This window comes from Silene latifolia, chromosome 5 (genome assembly GCF_048544455.1).
Source record: "Silene latifolia isolate original U9 population chromosome 5, ASM4854445v1, whole genome shotgun sequence".
NCBI classification, from domain to species: domain Eukaryota; kingdom Viridiplantae; phylum Streptophyta; class Magnoliopsida; order Caryophyllales; family Caryophyllaceae; genus Silene; species Silene latifolia.
In genome coordinates this window covers 23,552,516-23,571,914 of record NC_133530.1, presented here as the reverse complement: position 1 = coordinate 23,571,914, position 19,399 = coordinate 23,552,516, and the positions used below count along the sequence as shown (strand labels likewise).

Here is a 19,399-nt window from a genome sequence, read left to right as displayed (position 1 = left end):
TATTCTAGGAGCTACGGTAAGTGAAATGTGGAGTGAGACAACCGGGTGGAGATGGGAAGCCTTTGCAAATTATCTACCGGAAATTGAGCTAAAGAAAATTGCAGCATTCTCTCTTGTTCATGATCCAGACCAGGTGGATACCGTATTTTGGAAGGGTACGACATCGGGTCGGTTCTCTATCAGGTCAGCTCTCGGGTTCCTTAACTCTCCAAATAACGATAATGACCACGAGTCTCCTATGTGGCGTGTTGTATGGCGGCTACCAGTGCAGCAACGAATTCGTATGTTTTTATGGCTGGCAACACATGGTCGTTTAATGCATAATGTCAATCGCGTTCGTCGCGGAATGGGTGATGATGCCATCTGCCCACGGTGTCACAGTGAAGAGGAAACAACCGACCATCTCCTCCGCTTGTGCCCAGTTTCTCGGAACATTTGGAGTCAAGTAAGTAACTTGCCCTCCCACACCTTCTTTTATAATTCGTCCTATTTGGACTGGTTGATGCATAATGCCAGCAATAGCATTTCTTTTGCGTCGGATGATTGGTCGATGAAATTTGCAATTACTTGTTGGTGGATATGGAAGTGGCGGAACAATATTGTTTTCGGTCGTGACGAGGACAATCCTATTGACCCACTTGAATTCCTGTATCGCCAATTTGAGACGTCCAAATATGCTTTTGATCGACATTCCCTTTTTATCCCAAAACTCGGATCGGGTAAAATGGAAGTCTTTATTAGATGGCATCCACCGCCCCACGGGTGGTTTCTATTGAACACAGACGGAGCCTCTAAAGGTAATCCAGGACCGGCAGGTGGTGGAGGTGTTTTTAGAGACGAGACGGGTAACTTTATAGAGGCATATTTATTCTCGTGTGGGTATTGCTCCTCTATGAGAGCCGAATTGCTAGCATTACTGACGGGTTTGGAACGAGCTAAACAATTGGGTTTTGACAAGCTCCTAGTTCATATGGATAATGCGCCCTGCATCCGACTAGTTCTCGAAGATCAACTCGTGAGTAATAATCTTCGGGGTTTGGTTAACAAATGCAAAGCCCTTATTGCAGACAACAATTGGCTAATAAAAATCGAGCACAGCTATAGAGAAGCTAACAGAGTCAGCAGATCGGCTAGCAAATGAAGGAGTAGAATCAAGTACGGATATTACTATCGTCGATCATCCATCGGTAGAGCTACAATCTATTTTACGAGAAGACATTCTTGGGGTAGCTATTTCCCGTGTAATAGCTAATTAATTTTCGGGATTCGCCCCTCATTTGCACCAAAAAAAAAAACATCTACAACTCATAACGAAATATAATCCCACTGCAACTAGACTCATTGAAAAGAAAAAACACACGTAGAGTCGAGTCACAAAAACGGCGAAATAATTGCGTGTCTTATAAATAAGGTTAGGTCACACCACACGTATAATTCCAGATTACTCATCGTATCTCCGCTCGTCTCATCCCGTTTTTCACAAGTATTTATATATTTACGGTGAGAGACTCTGGTCGCACCGAAACGACAACCTGTTACGATTATTTTCCTCCGTTTTATAGAGAGAGAAATTAGCTGTAGAGAGAGAAACTGCCAAACAAAGAAAATATCGAGGGAAAAGAGAAAAAAAAGAAAAGGAGAAGAAGAGGAAGAGCGCGCTGGGGTCCACTTTTTCTCCCTTCCGCTCCTTGGGAGGTGGTTATGCCGTTTGGCTTCAAGGTCGCCTTCTCTCTCTTTCTCTCTCCTTTTTTTTTTCCTTTTTTTGAATAGTTTTTTATTATTTTTTAGATATTTGTTATTGTTAGATTGGATTGGATTGGATCTTGTGTGATTTGTGTGATTTTGATACGTTTGAGATCGTGTTTGTTTGTTGAGTCGAATTGATTTGATTCGGTTTCGGTTCGGTACGGTGTTTTGCGTGTTTTGGTGGATCTCGAGTTTCTGTAATTGGCGGAGGAATCAATTTCGTTGAATTTGACGTGATTTGACGAGTTTTAGTTGTTGTTTTGGATGAAATTGTTTGATTTTGATTTGATTGTGGATATTATTGTGTAGTTTTTGATTTCTAGCTTTGATTTTGTCTTCGTTGATAAATTTTCGAATCATTGAATGAAATGCATGTTTCTGCAATGGGAGGAGAATTTGATTTCGTAAAATTTGATGGATTTTTGGAGTTTTACTAGCTGTTTTTGCATGAAATTGTTTGATTTTGATCCGATTGTTGATTTTATTGTCTAGTATTAGATTATTAGGTTTGAGTTTGTCATCGTTGATAAATTTTGGAATCATTGAAGTATTGACATGATTGTTTATGCAATGGGCGGATAATCGATTTCATAAAATTTGATGTAATTTGCTGGATGTTTTGGAGATTTAATTGCTATTGTTTGCTGAAATTGTTTGATGTTGATACGATCATATTTTTGTGGTGAAGCATTTCCTTTGTTGAAGACTGAAGTGTTGAAAACTTGAAATGATTGGTGTCGAAATTATGTAAATTTTTGCCTTGTTATTGATATGATTCAGTTTGCGAAAGCTGCTTTATGGATTTTCAACTAACAGCTTTAATTTGTTTCATTTGTTTTTGATGTTGTATTATTAGTTTTGCGTTTTGGAGTTAGAATCGTTGTCCATTGGATTTCTTTCATATTAGTCTTCTTAAATTTCGCTTAATCAAATTCATGCCTGTCGTTTGCTGATGATTTTGTCTTATTGTAATTGCTCTCTGAGGTCCAATTAGCGACGTGCATTTTTTATTATTGTTGTTGAATTAGCCTGTCTAATGGATTGATTTAATTATGTTTTAGTTGAACTGGTAATTTATATTTGTTTTCTTTTCGTTAAATTAATCATTTTTCCCCATTACAAAATTTAAAGGTATATGGATCAAGGCTGCTAGTTTATACTTCCTCAATTCCAATGAATTGTATACATTTGCTTTGTACACGTACATCAATGCTCGTTTTCTTTTGCTCATATCTTCATTTATGAATTACTAAAAATTATTAAATTTTGATATTCATAATATACTCGATAAGACAATTTAAACAAGATCTCACATGACTATCTTTTATGTTATATATTAGAAGTTGTATGTATTGAAGATTCTCCTCACTTATGAATAATGCTCAAAAAGCAAACGTATACAATTTAGTGGAACGGAGGAAGTATGATATTAGAGACATGTAACTTGGCAAATTAAAATCCATTGGAATAATTAATGGATATTGATGTGAATCGTGCTAAGGTTCTGAAGTTTGTAAATTATAATGAAGTTGGGATAATGTTCACTGGAAACTTGGTTATGTGCCACTGGTTAACAGGCAAAACTGATTAAGTTGTTTAGGTTTTATCTTTTTAGACACAGATGAATGGATTTTGATGGGAAAAAATGCAAAATGATTCACTAAAATTGTTGCACTTTTCTTTTTTTATGGAGTAGAGGTCATTTGACGCAATTTTCAATACACTTTTCAGTTTTGGTAATCTAGAAACAATCTCCTAGTGTTGCTAACATAGGTTAGGAGTATGGCCATATACATTCGACCCCCACCTTACAATATGCATGAACCCTTGACTGAGTGAATGTTACTTAATAAACACGTTGGGTTTATTACTCTTGATCTTTTGATATAGTACTGCTTATATGACGCTATGAAATGGTTTAAATGGATGGTCTATATGACATGTTTGAGATGCTATAACTGTTTCCCTGCCCTCGCCCCTTTTTTGGATACAAGTTATGGTGGGGACTGGGGAGAGGGAAGGGGGAGATGTCCTCCTGAATTTTTCTTATGTTGCAAGGATTTTAATTTTGTTTGTAGACTGAAAATGGATCCATCTCTTTCTCTCCTTCCAATTCCATTGAAGTATGCTTTTTAAACTAGCGAAACTGCATCTTTACCCTTTTTTCTTTCCTAATTCTTTCGCCCAAACAAAGGATTAATGATATTTAGTTAAAGTTAGGAGACGTGGATTACCACATTTCATTCAGGCACATGATCACACCAGAACATGATCTGAAAAAGCGGTGTCAATCACTTACGGATATCAGATGTTTCAGATGTATCATAGCTTGTGAAGTACAATGTGACCGTGGTTTTGAAATGTTATAACTTAATTGTAATCTTAGAGTTGATTTTCTCTCTTTTTGACTACTTTTGTCACAAATGCACATTTTCTTTCTATAAATGTAACGGATACTATTAATAATAATACATAACAAGTAGCGCAATGGTCGACAGTATATTGAAGTGGGGATGGCTGGGGTTTAGGGGAGGGAAATTTAGGGTTAAAAACTTAAAAAGTCAGTTCAGGTTGAGGCTAGTGGTGGCGTGATAGTGGAGACTGCAAGTTGTGTGGGAGGTGTATGGTGGCACAACAGTGGAGAGGTGAACTGTGGTGCGGCTGTAGGCGGATAGTACTTAAGTTAATTTGGAGGAGAGTCCTTCAATTAGGGTGAGTTCTAGGTAGGGGGAGGGGGAGGGTAGTGGGAAATGTGGTGGTGTAAAAGGAAGATGCAATTGGGGAGCCATGCAATTAGGAGAAGGATGTGCTTATTTTAATACTCTTGCACACGAGTGATTGACAAGTTAGAACCCTCTTTCTTATACACTGTTACAACTTACATCTATGATGGATGTATTTCATGACATAACTGTCTTTTTTCTGTCCTGTTTTTTGTTGTTTTACTGTGATGCACTGTGTGAGTATTTTCTTTCTTAATTATTAACTTCTCTAGGTTTTCCTGCCTTTTTACTTTGCAGGTTCCAGACTTTGATATAAAAGGCACATCATTCACTACTAAGTTATGGAGCATGTTTACGTTAGGTCAAATTGCCTCTATATCAGGACCGTTTTATTTCAGGAAGTTCTTGACTGGAGGTTCTTCAATCTTGTTGATTCCCTTGTCAACAGCACCTAGTGCCCAACTTTACTTAAATGAACAATATAGGAGGCCTAATGCCATGTTGTACTAAGAGATTTCTTCTATCCTTGGTGCTCTCCTATAAGTAAGACTCACATTGAAGTTTTCAGGTCTAAGTGCATGTTGCTTTTTGATTCTTTTGCTAATTCCTTTCGTTCTTTCGTTTTTTTTGTTTCATTATCAGAAGTGTGTGGAGTATACATCAATCTAAAAGTTTCAAAAAGACGTTTTCTGGGGTATTTTCAATACCTTATTCTTTGAGCATTTGCTGTTGAATTTCGTATATGTACCTCATTTGTGGTGGTCCTAAACTGGTCATGTTTATCCTGCAGGGCTAATATTTGCTAATAGAAGAATGCTGATTGCTATTGTAGTCGCCATTAGATAAGCCTACCCATTTAGTTTGTCTATGCCTATAGTATTTTCTTTTATCATAGCTCTGTGGTGTCTATTAGACGCTTAGACTCTGTTTCACAAATAGCTCTCGAGTTATTGACATCCTTGACATGAGGATTTTTCTTTGAAGAACATGACCTTTTGTGTGCGAGCGCCTCCGTCATCTACCCTTTTGGATCTTGAGGCCCAAGGGTATTATTCTGTAATTAAGCCCACAAACTTAGCCGATAACAGGAGTTTACGTGTGTCCATTCTGTAATAGAAACTTAACTGGTGGATCAGCTAGGCCATCCAGTAAATTTCCCTTTTTTTCTTTTAGTTTTATTTAGAAAGAACCGCCAATACTGCTGTCGTATGTATCTCTTGTCAGAGATTTATCAATCTATTTGAATAAAGAGCAATCGCCAGAGGATTCAGACTCAACAATGGAGAGGTCAGTTTGTAATTTATACAACTAACCTAATGTTTGTCAAATTTTTTATGAACTGGCGATGATGAATTAGTGCCTCGGACTCTCGAGTATACAGGTATAAGCTTATCAAAGAAGTTGGTGATGGAACTTTTGGGAGTGTGTGGCGAGCTATAAATAAAGAAACTGGCGAAGTGGTGAGTTTTATTTGTGTCTCTAGTTCTCTATCAAAATATGTTTGGTAACTAGCTGAATAATGCTCTGACATCATTCTGTTCCATAGGTCGCTATAAAGAAGATGAAGAGAAAGTACTATTCCTGGGAAGAGTGCATAAATCTGAGAGAAGTAAAGGTAATATCATAATTATCACCATTAATGATTACTTTAGTAGTCTAGTGTTTCTTTTTAGAAGTGTTGACCTATTCTTGCGTTTATTTCAGTCATTGAAGAGGATGTACCATCCTAATATAGTGAAACTGAAGGAGGTTATTAGGGAACATGATATCCTACATTTTGTGTTTGAATACATGGTAATATTCTTTCACATTGTTTTTGGTTGGCTTTAAGGTTTTAACGTTCATTTAGTGTTTATTAATATGAGTATTTGTGATGCCCCTTTAGGAGTGCAATTTGTACCAGCTTATGAAGGTTAGGGGAAAGCCTTTTTCCGAAACTGAAGTCAGAAATTGGTGCTTTCAAGTTTTTCAAGGCCTTGCCTATATGCATCAGCGTGGATACTTTCATAGAGATCTTAAACCAGGTTTGTTTTCCTTCTAAAACGAGTTCGCATCACAGTACATGGTTGGTTGGTGCATATTTAGTGACCTCTTTCTTACCTTGTCTCGTCAGTTAGACATGAATACTGGAAAATCTGAAAATTGATTATTCATCAGACAGGGGATGTGTCAATTTTGAATCATAAACTAAAGTACACGTGGTACAGAAGCATAATAAAAAGCTGGACTCAAATTTGTTGCATGAGAGAGAATTCTGAGTTATATCCACGTAGGTTGAATCTGCACTCTATGATGAACTAACACGATATAGATACAAGAATGAACAGTTCAAATAATGCTGAAGACATTTGATCAATTTGTCACTTGACCATTAGTTTAGGAATGACTTCTTAGTTAAGTTTCATAAAACTAGTAACTAGTAAATGCTAATAATTACTATGTTAACTGTAAATATGGTCACTTTATGTTGTGTGTCTCATACTCTCATACTTCTGAATGTCGTATGGTTGTCGACACAGGCTCGTTGGATGAGAAAATTGTGTGTTACCTAGAATACTAGCTTTCCGCAATAGTGTTGTTTTCTGGGTTTTAGCATTTGGGTGCATAGATAGTCTGATTTTTGACCAACTCTTATTCGCAACCAGAAATTATGAACTGACAAGTTATGGGTGAAAATTTTCACCATTCTCTTACTAGTTAATTGTTAGTTGTTAACCCCTTGTGTTGTTTTTAATTCTTGTGGAGCACTAATGATACTTGCAACTTTATGTAGAAAACCTTTTGGTTTCTAAAGATGTCATCAAGATAGCTGATTTTGGTCTTGCTCGAGAGATGACGTCAGCACTACCATATACAGAATATGTTTCTACTCGCTGGTGGAGTCTCTTCAACTATTTTTAGATTTATTCTAATTTCTAATTCGTTTTGCTAGATGGTATGCGAATTGTTGTTTATTTGAACTATTCTGATGACATGGCAGGTATCGTGCTCCTGAAGTGCTGTTGCAGTCTGCCACATATACCTCTGCTGTTGGTAGGTTGAGTGATCGTATATGTACACAAACCGAACTTTTTCGCCCTTGCTTGATCCCGTCTAATCTTTTTAAATTTCAGATATGTGGGCAATGGGTGCCATAATGGCTGAAATGTTTACGCTACGTCCTCTTTTCCCTGGTTCAAGGTATGAGCTTCATCAACTCCCACCATTGTCTTATCTTGTCGCATTTGACTTTGATTTTTAAATGCGATCGTTTTTTTACCGATAGACTCACAGTATACACTAATCATAACTTTTCAAAATGATAGTCTCTGAAAATTTTGATTTTGTATTTCTACTTTTGAACTTGGAAAACTAATGATCAAAGTTGAAAACTTTAACCACAAAAGTCAATTTTTAAAATAAAATTAAATGAAGGTAGTGTATCATTTTCCTTTTCGTTTACATATCACGAATTTATAAATTTATCAAATGAAATTGATTGATTTTCGTTTTGATTGTTGTCAACTATGAATGTATCTGCAGTGAAGCAGACGAGATATACAAGATATGCAGTGTTATTGGAACTCCAACAGAGATCACTTGGTGCCATGGGCTTTGGCTTGCTGGAGCAATGAAATACCAGTTTCCACAGGTCAGTAAATGTGCTTCAATTGGATTGTATGTGGTCTCTTAAGCTTTATTATGTGTGTCAAATGTCTCTAGATTGTTGCGTTCGTGTCTAGTAACTAAATGGTTTCATGATGCTGGATTGTGAGTTTTTGATATTTTCATTTTGTTGATGAAACTCTTCTCACCTGTTTACTTATCAATTCCCCAGAATGAGACTTATACGAGTAAGCTAAAAGTGAGAAAAGTGATGATTTGACAGCTTTAGCTAGTGTAATGGGAGTATGGGACAAAAGAAAACTGATATTTCAGAGCAACATTGGTACCGAATCCTGTGGAAATTCTGTGCTAAGTTAACGAGTCATGACGGCAGTAACCTCTAGAGTTTCCATGTGTTTTTAACATTCTTAAAAGCTAGAGCTTGGGCTAACCTGATATTTTGCAAGTTTTAATTTACTCCTTACCAGAGTATCAGGTGATTAATTAATTGTCAGTTGAGCAGCAATTTTATATCCTCAAGATAAAATCTATTACCCCGCATTCTCACAGAATAATAGTAGGAGAATGATACTGGTTTAATGCCGGGTCTATCTTCGGGTCTATTTGCTTACAAATAATTTTGCACCTTGAATGTTATTTGAGTTGATTTTGCCTTTCTTGACTGTTGATCTTGTACGGATATTTTTCCAGCTTCCCGGGGCAAATCTTGCAACTCTCTTACCCTCGGCAAGTAAAGATGCAATCAAGCTTATAACGGTAAGCTCATCTTTCCTTGATCGATAAAATTCAGTCTTTGTTGGCGCTCATATCAGCTTTGAAACTGAAATTCTGATACATTCTCAGTCACTCTGTTCATGGGACCCATTCCAAAGGCCAACAGCTGCTGAAGCCCTTCAACATCCCTTCTTCCAGGTAACTGTTCAACCATCCTCCTTTTCCCCTCCTTCTCGTCCCCTTCTGTCATCGTTATTATCCAGATTCCAAAGGGCTAATTGTTTCTTCAAATTTTTTATCACTCTTGAGAGAAAGGGTTTACCCATCTCCTCCTGTAGTAACTACCTCGATGATCATTAACATTCAGTCGTTACTTGTCCGCTTTCATACCTTTTTAAGAATTGAACAAAATTGATGAAATGTTGCAAATTTTAATTATGCAGAATTGTTTCTATGTACCTCCGTCCCTACGGACAAAGGCAACTGTCAGCAGAACACCACCATCTGCAGGATCTAGAGGATTTAACGAGCAGAAAACTGCAAGAAGGTATTCTGGTCCTGGAAGTCTTCAAAACCCAAAGATCTCACGTCCAAATCCTTCTATTGCTTTTGGTGCTGGGGTGCAACGAAAACTGGAAATGGATACCAAGGACTCATACAAGAACAGTAAATCTATGACTAGCTCAGTTAAACAACCCAAGTACCGGCCACCAGCGAGGAACAGCCCATGTAAGTCATGCTCGTCTAACCTTCCGTTCCATCAACTGCAACATTCTCTCTCATAAAAATTGCGAGAGAGATCATATAGTTAGTAATGAATGAATTAAATGCATTAATGAAGTCGTGGGTTACTTATACTCATCAATTTATATGCACAGCCTCCACATACACAGCGAGGACGACCCGTGGAATAACAGAAACCGCGGAGAAGTTATCAAGCATGACACTGGGAAGTGGCAGGCAAGCAATGAGACAATCTTTACCAGCACCTATGAAGTCTGGATTCCATCCTGGAAAACCTGCGTTTATAGGACAATCTTTACCAGCACCTATGAAGTCTGGATTCCATAATGGAAAACCTGTGTTTAGATCTCAGGTTATCCAACCTACCAGAAGCATTACCAGGAAAGTTGCAGGATGACCTGTTCTTGTGGGTTGTAGCTATACTGCCTATGTGGCTGCTAAACTGTGTTTCGTGTTTTTTTTTTTTTTGTTTTTACTTGCGCATATGTTGAGAAGCCTTACACTTGTCTAGTTGCCGTTGCTGAACATTAACTTGTCTCACGAGATCCGTGATGTGTTTTCTAAACTTGTTATGACAATCTGTTTGGTTTTATGTAAATTGCTCAGAATAATTCCAATTCAGTTTTTCCCATTTGTACACTATTCCATGTGTATTGAATCTGTGCCACTGCCCAGTATTCAGCAGTTAGCACACACACGCGATTGCTTTGTAAATGTTTGGAGGTTATGTCGATGCATTTATGACGCGAGTTGTGGTGGCAAGGAACCAGAGACTGAGATTAATGCTCAAATGTTGATGACGTTTGGTTCTGAACCTCAGACATGCGATAACGGTTTTATCAATTATAGAACTGTTGGCTATTCTGAGAATTATCAAGAGCATTGTTGAGTTTGTATAATCTGACTATCTCATTCATGAGGTCTGGTGTCTACGACTTCTTTTTAAGAATTGAAATGATGCATCTCGAGGTAATATCTAGATGCGCGTATACATGGGTAGTAATGAGATTCCGATTTTTCTTAGGTAGTACGATCGTTTTGGCTTGAAGCGGATGTGACATGGTAGTAGTCTTACATCCTATGCTGAGGTCTTTGTAAATTGCTCGTCCCAGCCCAACACTTTCTTCTACCTAACCCAAAAACCGTAAACTACTCGTTCAGTCAATCAAATCCTTTATTTATATTTAATTAAAATAGCCTGACAATAAACTTAAATGTTTCGGACATGAGCAGTGTAATTCAAATATGATATTATTGCTCACAAGTAACATGTAATAAGATAAATTTGTGGAAAATTAATTCAAGTAGCTTGACGCCTGTGAAAGTATGTTGAAAGTATGTATGACGTTGAATCACATTTAGAATTTTGCTTCCATTTGTAATTGCCAAGAAAACGGAAAAACTATGGACCAGCTGGTATTGAAACAACGCGAGTGTTGAATTGTCGATAGCAACGAAAAAGCATACAACAAAAGACCACATGTCGCAAATTTGTTTCTCGACTTTACACATATCAAAGTAACTCAACATTGTACAGTTTACGCCATCTAAATATACAGTGACCTTCAACTTATTTCCGCTAATGATTGCTCTCGCTAACTGATCATTACAAAAGCTCGGAAACATTGTTCAAAATATAAGAACGAAATATCTCTGAAAATCGACCAGCAAGTTACGATCTGAAACATTTATTACATGTTTGACAGTAAAATTATCTCCAGTTTCTTCTTTACATTCCAGTTTCCAAGTGAGAAGGCTTCTGTTATCGCAAGAACACAGCGGCCTTAAGTTGCAGTGTCATCGATCCCAAAATCGTTTTCCTGTTTACAATGTTAGTCAATCAACGACAACTTTGACGATCAGTTTCACCAAATAACTAACAGAAAGCAACAAGTTCCAATTCAACATACTCTGTATAAAATAGACGGATGAAAGAACGAAGACAAGATCCTAAATTGATAAAAATATTTTAAAACTGTTCACATGAGTATTTGTGTAAAAACACGGGCATTGACAATAATTCATTTAGACAAAAAGAAACCTTGTACAGATATAACAATCAAATCTACGCCTCACAAAAGAACAAACAACCCATCAAATAGACAGATGTAATGGCCTTTGGAGGCAGGCTTGTGAAGAAACAAGTAATTTAGGTGCGAGGAAATGGTCAGAGACCTATATCAACTCACCGATTACTTATGCACTAAGACTGTACTATGATGCCATTAGTTTATGTTCGGGCAAGCATTGCAGAGCACCCTGCAGAAGACCTGCAGGTATTTCAGAGCCACAATTGGGTGCCCTCCTCAGATTGAATGCTGCCCTATTCAAAATATTAAGGGTTGGTAAAAAAAAAAGACAGAATTTTCCGCAACTATGCGAAGAAAGCAATTACAAAACTGCAGACTATAACACGAGTCTAGATATAAATACAGATCAATTTTGCAGCTGATAATTATTTATGACTGGTATAAAAACAAAGAGATGTGATGGCGTTTGGAGGCGGGCTTGTGAAGAGAAAAGTAAGAAGTGAGGGAAGCTAGTTAAGGACCCTGTTCACCTCACCAATTACTAAAGCACGAAGCCCGTACTATGATGCCATTCTTTTATGTCAGGGCTTGCATTGCAGGGCACCTGCAGAAAACCTGCAGGTATTTCAGAGCCACATTTTAATGCTCTCCCCTATTTGCAAGAAGCCCAACCAGATTACAATTGCTGGTGCACAGAATCAAGATAAATTTGTTCAGTTATCGACTAAACTACACAAAAATATAGCATTCTCAAAACAATCGCGAAAAAATTGCAGTAACTTTGCTACTGAACTAGACTAAATTCTCGAAAACAATCGCGAAAAAATTGCAGTAACTTCGCTACTGAACTAGACTACAGATAGCATTCTCAAAACAATCGAGAAAAAGTCCTCAACTCCGCTACTAAACTATACAACTGATAAATTCATAGCTAAAGCGGAAACTTAACTACAAAAATTAATACAGTTTTACCAGTTAATGCAACAATGCAAAACATACGAGTCAAATTGTCCCTCAGAAAAGTAGTTTCTTCAAACAGATATCAGTCCACTACTTTAATTCATTGCATCACAGGGACAAATAAGAGAAAATAGGGTTTTGCATTTTCACGTAAAAAATCGAGTAGCGATATTTAATAAAGGCGGGGGATACTACAGCAAACTTAGAACATATCAGCAAATACAATGTTTTATAAAGGCCAAGATACAGCAGCAAACTTGGAACATATCAGCAAATACACTTCACCAAATCTAGTCATCGAATTAAGACAGCATATTATGATTTACTACCTCCGTCTCAATCATTTGTTTTAAAAAATATAAAAGGTAAACAAATGATTGGGACGGAGGGAGTACTAAGGAAGCCTATGAATTAATCATAAGAAATTCAAAACTAGAAAGAATCCCTCAGTTATTATCATTCGTCATCAAAATCTGACTACTTTTAACACCATCATTGGGATATTATCAAATTCTAAAAAACATCAGAAAAAATAAAAATCCATACTTCATTTTACAACAACAAATTGAAAACTTTGCGGAACCCGAACCCGAATGCATAAATTCAAACAAACAATACAATGCAGCAATACCCACCAACAAAGTTGCAAACAGGGAACAATTTAACAATCAATTAACAAATAATCAAAGATTTAAAATGGCATGAAATTAATCAGCAAACAAAATCCAAGGAAAAACAGATGAGATGAATCATATGAGACAATACAAGATCGGAAACAAATACTCCCTCCGTCTCAATCAAAATGTAAATAAATGATTGAAACGGAGGGAGTATTGAAGAACATATGGAGGACAGAAGGGTTGGTTGAAGAGGGTAGTGACATTGGGGAGATTATATAATATCGGCGCCCTAATCACATGAGGTGCGATTAACCTAGCGACACCGGTGACGTTATATATGTCGATAATTCTAAACCCGGATTTGGGCCCAATGTCACAAACCAGTTATTATATTCACTTGTCAATGAATCGGGTATAATTAAAGTGGATATTAGGGCCTCTTTGGTTGCCATCATTGGTTCCAATGTTTGGTTGGAGATTTGGAGTATTTTGTAATGGAGTTAGATACCTAATGGATTCTAACTCCATTTTAACTCTTTGGAATCTCATATCCACTTTTTTTTTTCTTATGGATTCAAACTAAATATCTTTATATTTATTTTTCTAATGAACTAAACAAGTTTTGAAATGTATGGAGTTGGAACCGTATACTTCTATGGGTTCTCATTCTAATCCGTTTCATTCCTAACCAGCGAACCAAACGACCCCTTATATCATAGGCGTTTTAGTGGAAACGAATATTGAGGTGGTGTTGTTTCTGAATTCTGAGTTAATTTTAACTCACGTCAGTTTAGAGATGGAAGTTGTCACGCGGGCTGTTGGGTTGACACGCCCCAGCACGACACACGACCCATTTTAGCATGACACGGAGTTGTTACAGCCCAGCACGCCATTAGCCGTGCCTGGGTTGAAGTTTTGAAAAAACAGGTTGTGCCTATGCACGACACTACACGCTTGGGCACGCTCAAAATACAAAAAAAATTGAGTTAAAGTGGAGGAATTGTTAAGACACGCTCAAGCACGGCACACGACCCATTTTAGCATGACACGGAGTTGGCACAGCCCAGCACGCCATTGGTTGTGCCTGGGTCAAAGTTTTGAAAAAAAAAAGGTCATGCTTAGGTACGGCACTACACGCTTGGGCACGCTCAAAATATAAAAAAAATTAAGTTAAAGTGGAGGAATTGTTAAGACACGCTCAAGCACGGCACGAGACGCATGGGCCGTGGGTCGTGCATGAGCCGCCATTTTCATTTGTCTAGCATGGCAAGAAGTCCACCTTTATGGAATTATGGGCTTGGGTCGTGCCACTTTCTTCTCCAAGCACGGTGGGCCGGTACGAGGTACGACACACTTCCATCACTATGTTAGTTTACTTAGCTTCATTCAACTCAGCTTAGCTCTATTCAGCTTAGCTTAGCTCCTTTCAACCAACAAGAACTGGCTGGTGTTGGACAGTTGGGTGGTTTATGGTCTTATGGATGTGGTTGATGGCCTGATGGGTTGTTTAGAGCATCCGCAACGGTGAGGTACCCTATATTTTATCTCTCTTTGTAACACCCCCATACACCAAGGTGCCTTACCAAGACCACCCAATGCATGAAAGTGCTACCATCTCGGATATTCGAGGCAATGAATATCAAATAGACCATAAAAGAACGTACTTTAATAGATAAGTTTAAGTGATTACATAAGAAAACCAACTGTAAAGTAAAGTACAGCTGTTCTAAAACCAAACTACAACTGAAATACCAAAAGTATTATGATAACACACCGGAAGACTACTATCAGACTCGTGGCGACTCCATCCCCAGCTAATCCCGCGCGCATCCATAGTATACCTGTTAGACAACTGCTCACCACCTCCAAATGGATCACCATAGTTTTTAAAACATTTAAACGGAGTCAGTTACTGATTACACAAAACAGAGTACATAAGATACAACACACATGTGACACCCTCACTTATTGCGGAAAAGTAAACACGTAATTCTACGGAAAAACTGACAGGATATGTTTGTAATTGGTTCAACTAATTAAAACCTGTCATTTTTAAAACTTTTCTAAACCATTCACAAACATTTCCAGAAGGAGGATGCCAACACCTGCAAATGCTAACAGACTAATTTACATAACTATACTAAAGCTGCGAGAATAAAGTGATACAAACCAAAGAAAAAGAGGGAGACATATGTCCCTAAAATGTATGTGACACAAAAAGGGTTTAAGGGTCACAATGAAATAAAACCAGTCTAGGTCCCAAGGTTACTTTGCTCGCTAGCTCGTCCATGTACCCCATATATGCATCACCTACCTGTCATTCGCATTTTATACAAATACGAAAGCCACAGTCAGTGGGGAGTAACTCCGAGTTCTCCCGATACGAAATGTCATAATTAATATAACATGTAAACATAAGAATATGAATACGAATCACACACCGCCTTAGCATATAGATGCTAAGGCAATCGTGCTTATCATGTGAACAACAATATAACAACACATAGTCCTAGCATGTGAATACTAGACCGACTCATACTACACTATCATGTGAATCACATAACATCCAGGAATCCAAACTCTATCAACCATAGCCGGCTTGCATCTCACCTTCTATGATTCATAGAATCACCAAACAAGAAAGGGCAATATATCAAAGACAGGCATAAGTTCTTAGTCCCGTCAATAGTCACTTTGTAACTCAAGTCTATACCACGAGGTAGGGAAGGTAATCGAACTGGTATCTTGGCTCAGCGGTTACTATTAAGAAAACATGGCCAAGAGACAACACAACCCTAGCCTAAAATCTGCTTGAGACCTAGACATGCGGATACACACCACCGCACCCAAGACCCACAACTTTTTTAAAACAAAGTGAAGTGAGTACCCTAAGGACACCACCGAAGGGTTGGCTAGTACATGTTTGACCCCATACTATCAAAATAAGTACGAGGTCATGCCCCAACTTGGATAAACATCCACTAGTCAGGAACACAAAGGCTATCAAGCAGTGAACATATACTCGTCAAAGACTATAAAGACCTATCTATGATGAAGGCCGAAATACTCACCTAGGACCTAGTCCCAGCTAGTCCCAGCTTGAATACTTTAGCCCACACCACACAAGACTCACCACACAAGTCAATTAAGACACCCACTTAACCATAAGAGGGCAAAAAGTCCTACTTACCAACATGAATTCTAACATTCTATCATGTGAAAGGCTATATAATTATCTATTCAGCATACAAATCCAACAGTGTCCTCAATAAGAATTCAATACTAACTTCCAATTCTAGCAATTTTAACAATATTAAAGGCTTTAGGGAAATCTAGGGCCATTACTACAATATAAGATACTATTAAATACAATCAACTATACATGTGAACCTAAGATATAATAAATGGCCTAAAACAAGAAAAAGGCCGATTATCTAATTCATTCAACCGAATTTTTACCCGCAACCCCAGCCCTGCGACAGGTACGGGTTAAATTGCGGCTGACCAATCACTCAATTAACTGACATCGCATCAGTCAAAGGGATTAAGGCTCAGTTTTCGGCACAATCATCCAAACATTGCAATTATCGCTGTAAAATTCATTTCCATACTAATATGTGAACTTGTACTTACGAAAGACATGAATTTGACTCATATTTTCATGTGAAATAAACTACTCAAATAACATTCACAAAATCATACAAGAAAACAAAGAATGTGACATTTATTCGTCGAGTAACTCGGAATAGTTACCTTAAGCTAGCAAAGAGACAAACAAAAACTTGAGAAAGCTTCTAAAACCCCAAAATTACTCTTCATCTTCAACCACATATGAGTCACCTAAAATAATTATGTGAAAGGACGATATTAACGAATTATCGTTATATAAAATATGAGACGTAAATTAATTTAATTATATTTTAAATAAACCAAACTAGCGACTTAGCCAGGCCACTGCCTAGGCCACGGCCAGGCCACAGCCAGGCCACAACTAGGCCAATCCCTACTGTCCAGCCGTCTTAGGACGGTTTCCTAGGCCAAACCACGACGGATATCACCCAAACAAAAGACCCAAACCCAACATGTACATGTACTTGAGACGTTAGCAAAGAGGTTGGTTCAATATAACATAAAGAAGCCCGTCAAAACAACCCGTCAAAACAGCCCAAGAAAACCCAGTTTTCATGGTTCAAAAAGCTCATTTGTGACCGTCTTAAGACGAAATTTTAAGCATTAAAATGATAGTATTCACCCAATTAAATTACCCAACATAATCACCCACTTCACCATGAATCCAAAGGTACCAACTTTTCTCAAAATGGATAAATAAAACTTGTATAAAACCGTCTCAAACCAACACCACATGAACATTCAATTATGAAAATTTCCCCAAAATTATGACCATACGAGTCTTAGTCAAAGAAATCGACAATTTAAACACAATACTAGAAATCCAAACTTATACTCCGTAAATCATTGACTCGACAAAGATGTACCACCATTAAATAAATCCAATAATTCAAATTACCATGGCCACCATCCATCATGTACGTTGAAACTAATCAACCTAAAGATACCCTGTCTCAAACTACACTTATTAATCTCAAACTATTGTTTACTCGCTGTTTACCTTATTTTCGCCCTTAAACCTTGTACCCTTCACAATACCTTTCACAGCAATTCAATTTCAAGATAGGAAATTCATTAACTACTATATATAAAAACGGTAGTAGTAATAATCACCACAAATTACAATGGAGAATCAAATATAACATACAACCCCGAACAATAATAAGAGTATTAGAATCAGTAGAATCGTATTACCTTAAACGCCCCTTATTCTTCGAATAAATGGTCCACAAGGCACGAGCCTCACCCCGGGTCTTCGAATCCTTCATAAAAGGGCAAGAAAACGGAATAAAGAAGCTAAAAGACGACACTTTTATAAGACGGCGAAAGACGAAACCACTACAAAAAGGAGACTTTCTTACCTTAAAAGGAGGAGGAAGGAAAGGGGAAGAGAATGGTACAAAAATTACCGAATTTGGTTGAGAATGGAGGCGGGATCTGGGGTTTGAATGATCGGAAAATAGGTGATGGAGCTGTTGATTGTTGTTGCTGCGGTTGAGCGAATGACAGAAAAAAAAATAAAAATGGAAGGGGAAAGTGACGGGGACAACAAAGATAATAATAATAATAATAACAGGCGATTCACGCACGTCCATCTGCCGCTGATAGCTGCCGTCAACTGCCACACCTTTCTTCACCACCAGGACTGCCGCCTCACGCCGGCCCTTCTTCTCGTCGGTTTAGGGTTCAGGTTAGGGTTCAGGTGGGTGGTTTTTGTGTCACGGCAGGTGATCGCGTTTTTCTCTCTAGGGCTTAGTGTTGTGTTCTCTTCCACCGCTGATAGCCGCCATCCACCCCACGTCGACCATTTGGACCTCACGTCGCCGGTCAGGGGAAGGAGTGGTGGTTGTTTTCACGGTGCTTTTCGGTTTGTGGGTTTTCTTTTTAGGGTTGCGGTTTTTCGCATTTGGGTTGATCGCCGCCTATTAGCGGTTGTTGCTTCCCATCGCCACCACCCTTTGACTTCCAGACCTCACGTCGCCGGTCCTAGCTGTGGTGGCCGCCGCCTCTGCCCTACCTTTGTTTCACCGGTAAGGTTTCCTTTTTTGTTCCTGTTTTGCGTTTTTTTTTAGGGTTATTTGTTGGTGTTTCGTTCCATTCTTTGCGCCGCCGTGGTTGTTACCCGTGGGTGGGTGGTTTCGCTTTTTACTACTACCGCCGGTGTTCGGCCGCGTTTGCTCTTTCCCTGTTAGTTGTGGGTGTGGTGGGTGTTACGGACTTTTGTGGTTGTTTGTGGAGTGTTTGTCGATCACCAACGGTGTAGGTCGTGTGGTGGTGGTCAGTTAGGCTACCTACTAGGCCGCTGATTAGTGTCTTTTTGGCCTTTGGCTGCTTGTGTGTGACCGGTGTTGTGGTTATCTCCGGGTGGTTTTCTTGGGGTCTATATTGTTTGCCGTGTGAGTTGGTGGAGGGGTTTCTTCTCCATGCCCGAGCTTGTACGGTACCATTGTCCTTTTTCGGGTCTTCATGGGTGTCGGGATGGTTTCGGTAAGGGCCTTACTAAGGCAGCTTGGAAGAAACATTTGCGGGATCGACATTGTCATGACGGGCGTTGGACCTTACGCAGACTCTTTCTAATAGTTTGATTTGTTTATTCCAATGCCGAGAGTTCTTTGAGACGGATGGG

At 38.4% G+C, this 19,399-nt stretch overlaps 1 protein-coding gene and 1 long non-coding RNA gene across 3 annotated transcripts; one reads left to right on the top strand and one right to left on the bottom strand.

Moving 5' to 3' along the window:
* Positions 1-1,381: 1,381 nt before the first annotated feature.
* Positions 1,382-10,175, top strand: LOC141657064 (cyclin-dependent kinase F-4-like). Its single transcript, XM_074464176.1, has 16 exons — positions 1,382-1,719; positions 4,767-5,012; positions 5,112-5,163; positions 5,260-5,756; positions 5,851-5,929; positions 6,016-6,084; positions 6,174-6,263; positions 6,355-6,493; positions 7,243-7,345; positions 7,450-7,502; positions 7,583-7,649; positions 7,992-8,100; positions 8,766-8,831; positions 8,919-8,987; positions 9,233-9,518; positions 9,668-10,175. Exons 4-16 carry the CDS (start codon positions 5,749-5,751, stop codon positions 9,928-9,930), a joined length of 1,401 nt encoding a protein of 466 aa, XP_074320277.1. The 5' UTR covers positions 1,382-1,719; positions 4,767-5,012; positions 5,112-5,163; positions 5,260-5,748; the 3' UTR covers positions 9,931-10,175.
* Positions 10,176-15,179: 5,004 nt separating this feature from the next.
* LOC141655997 (uncharacterized) lies at positions 15,180-18,286 on the bottom strand. 2 transcript variants are annotated; one of them, XR_012548280.1, is made up of 4 exons: positions 18,135-18,286; positions 17,968-18,035; positions 16,897-16,983; positions 15,180-15,457 (listed from the first exon to the last, which is right to left on the bottom strand). It is a non-coding gene; the product is annotated as an uncharacterized LOC141655997 (long non-coding RNA). The 2 variants fall into 2 exon arrangements; XR_012548279.1 differs by lacking the exon at positions 16,897-16,983.
* Between the last annotated feature and the right edge of the window lie 1,113 nt (positions 18,287-19,399).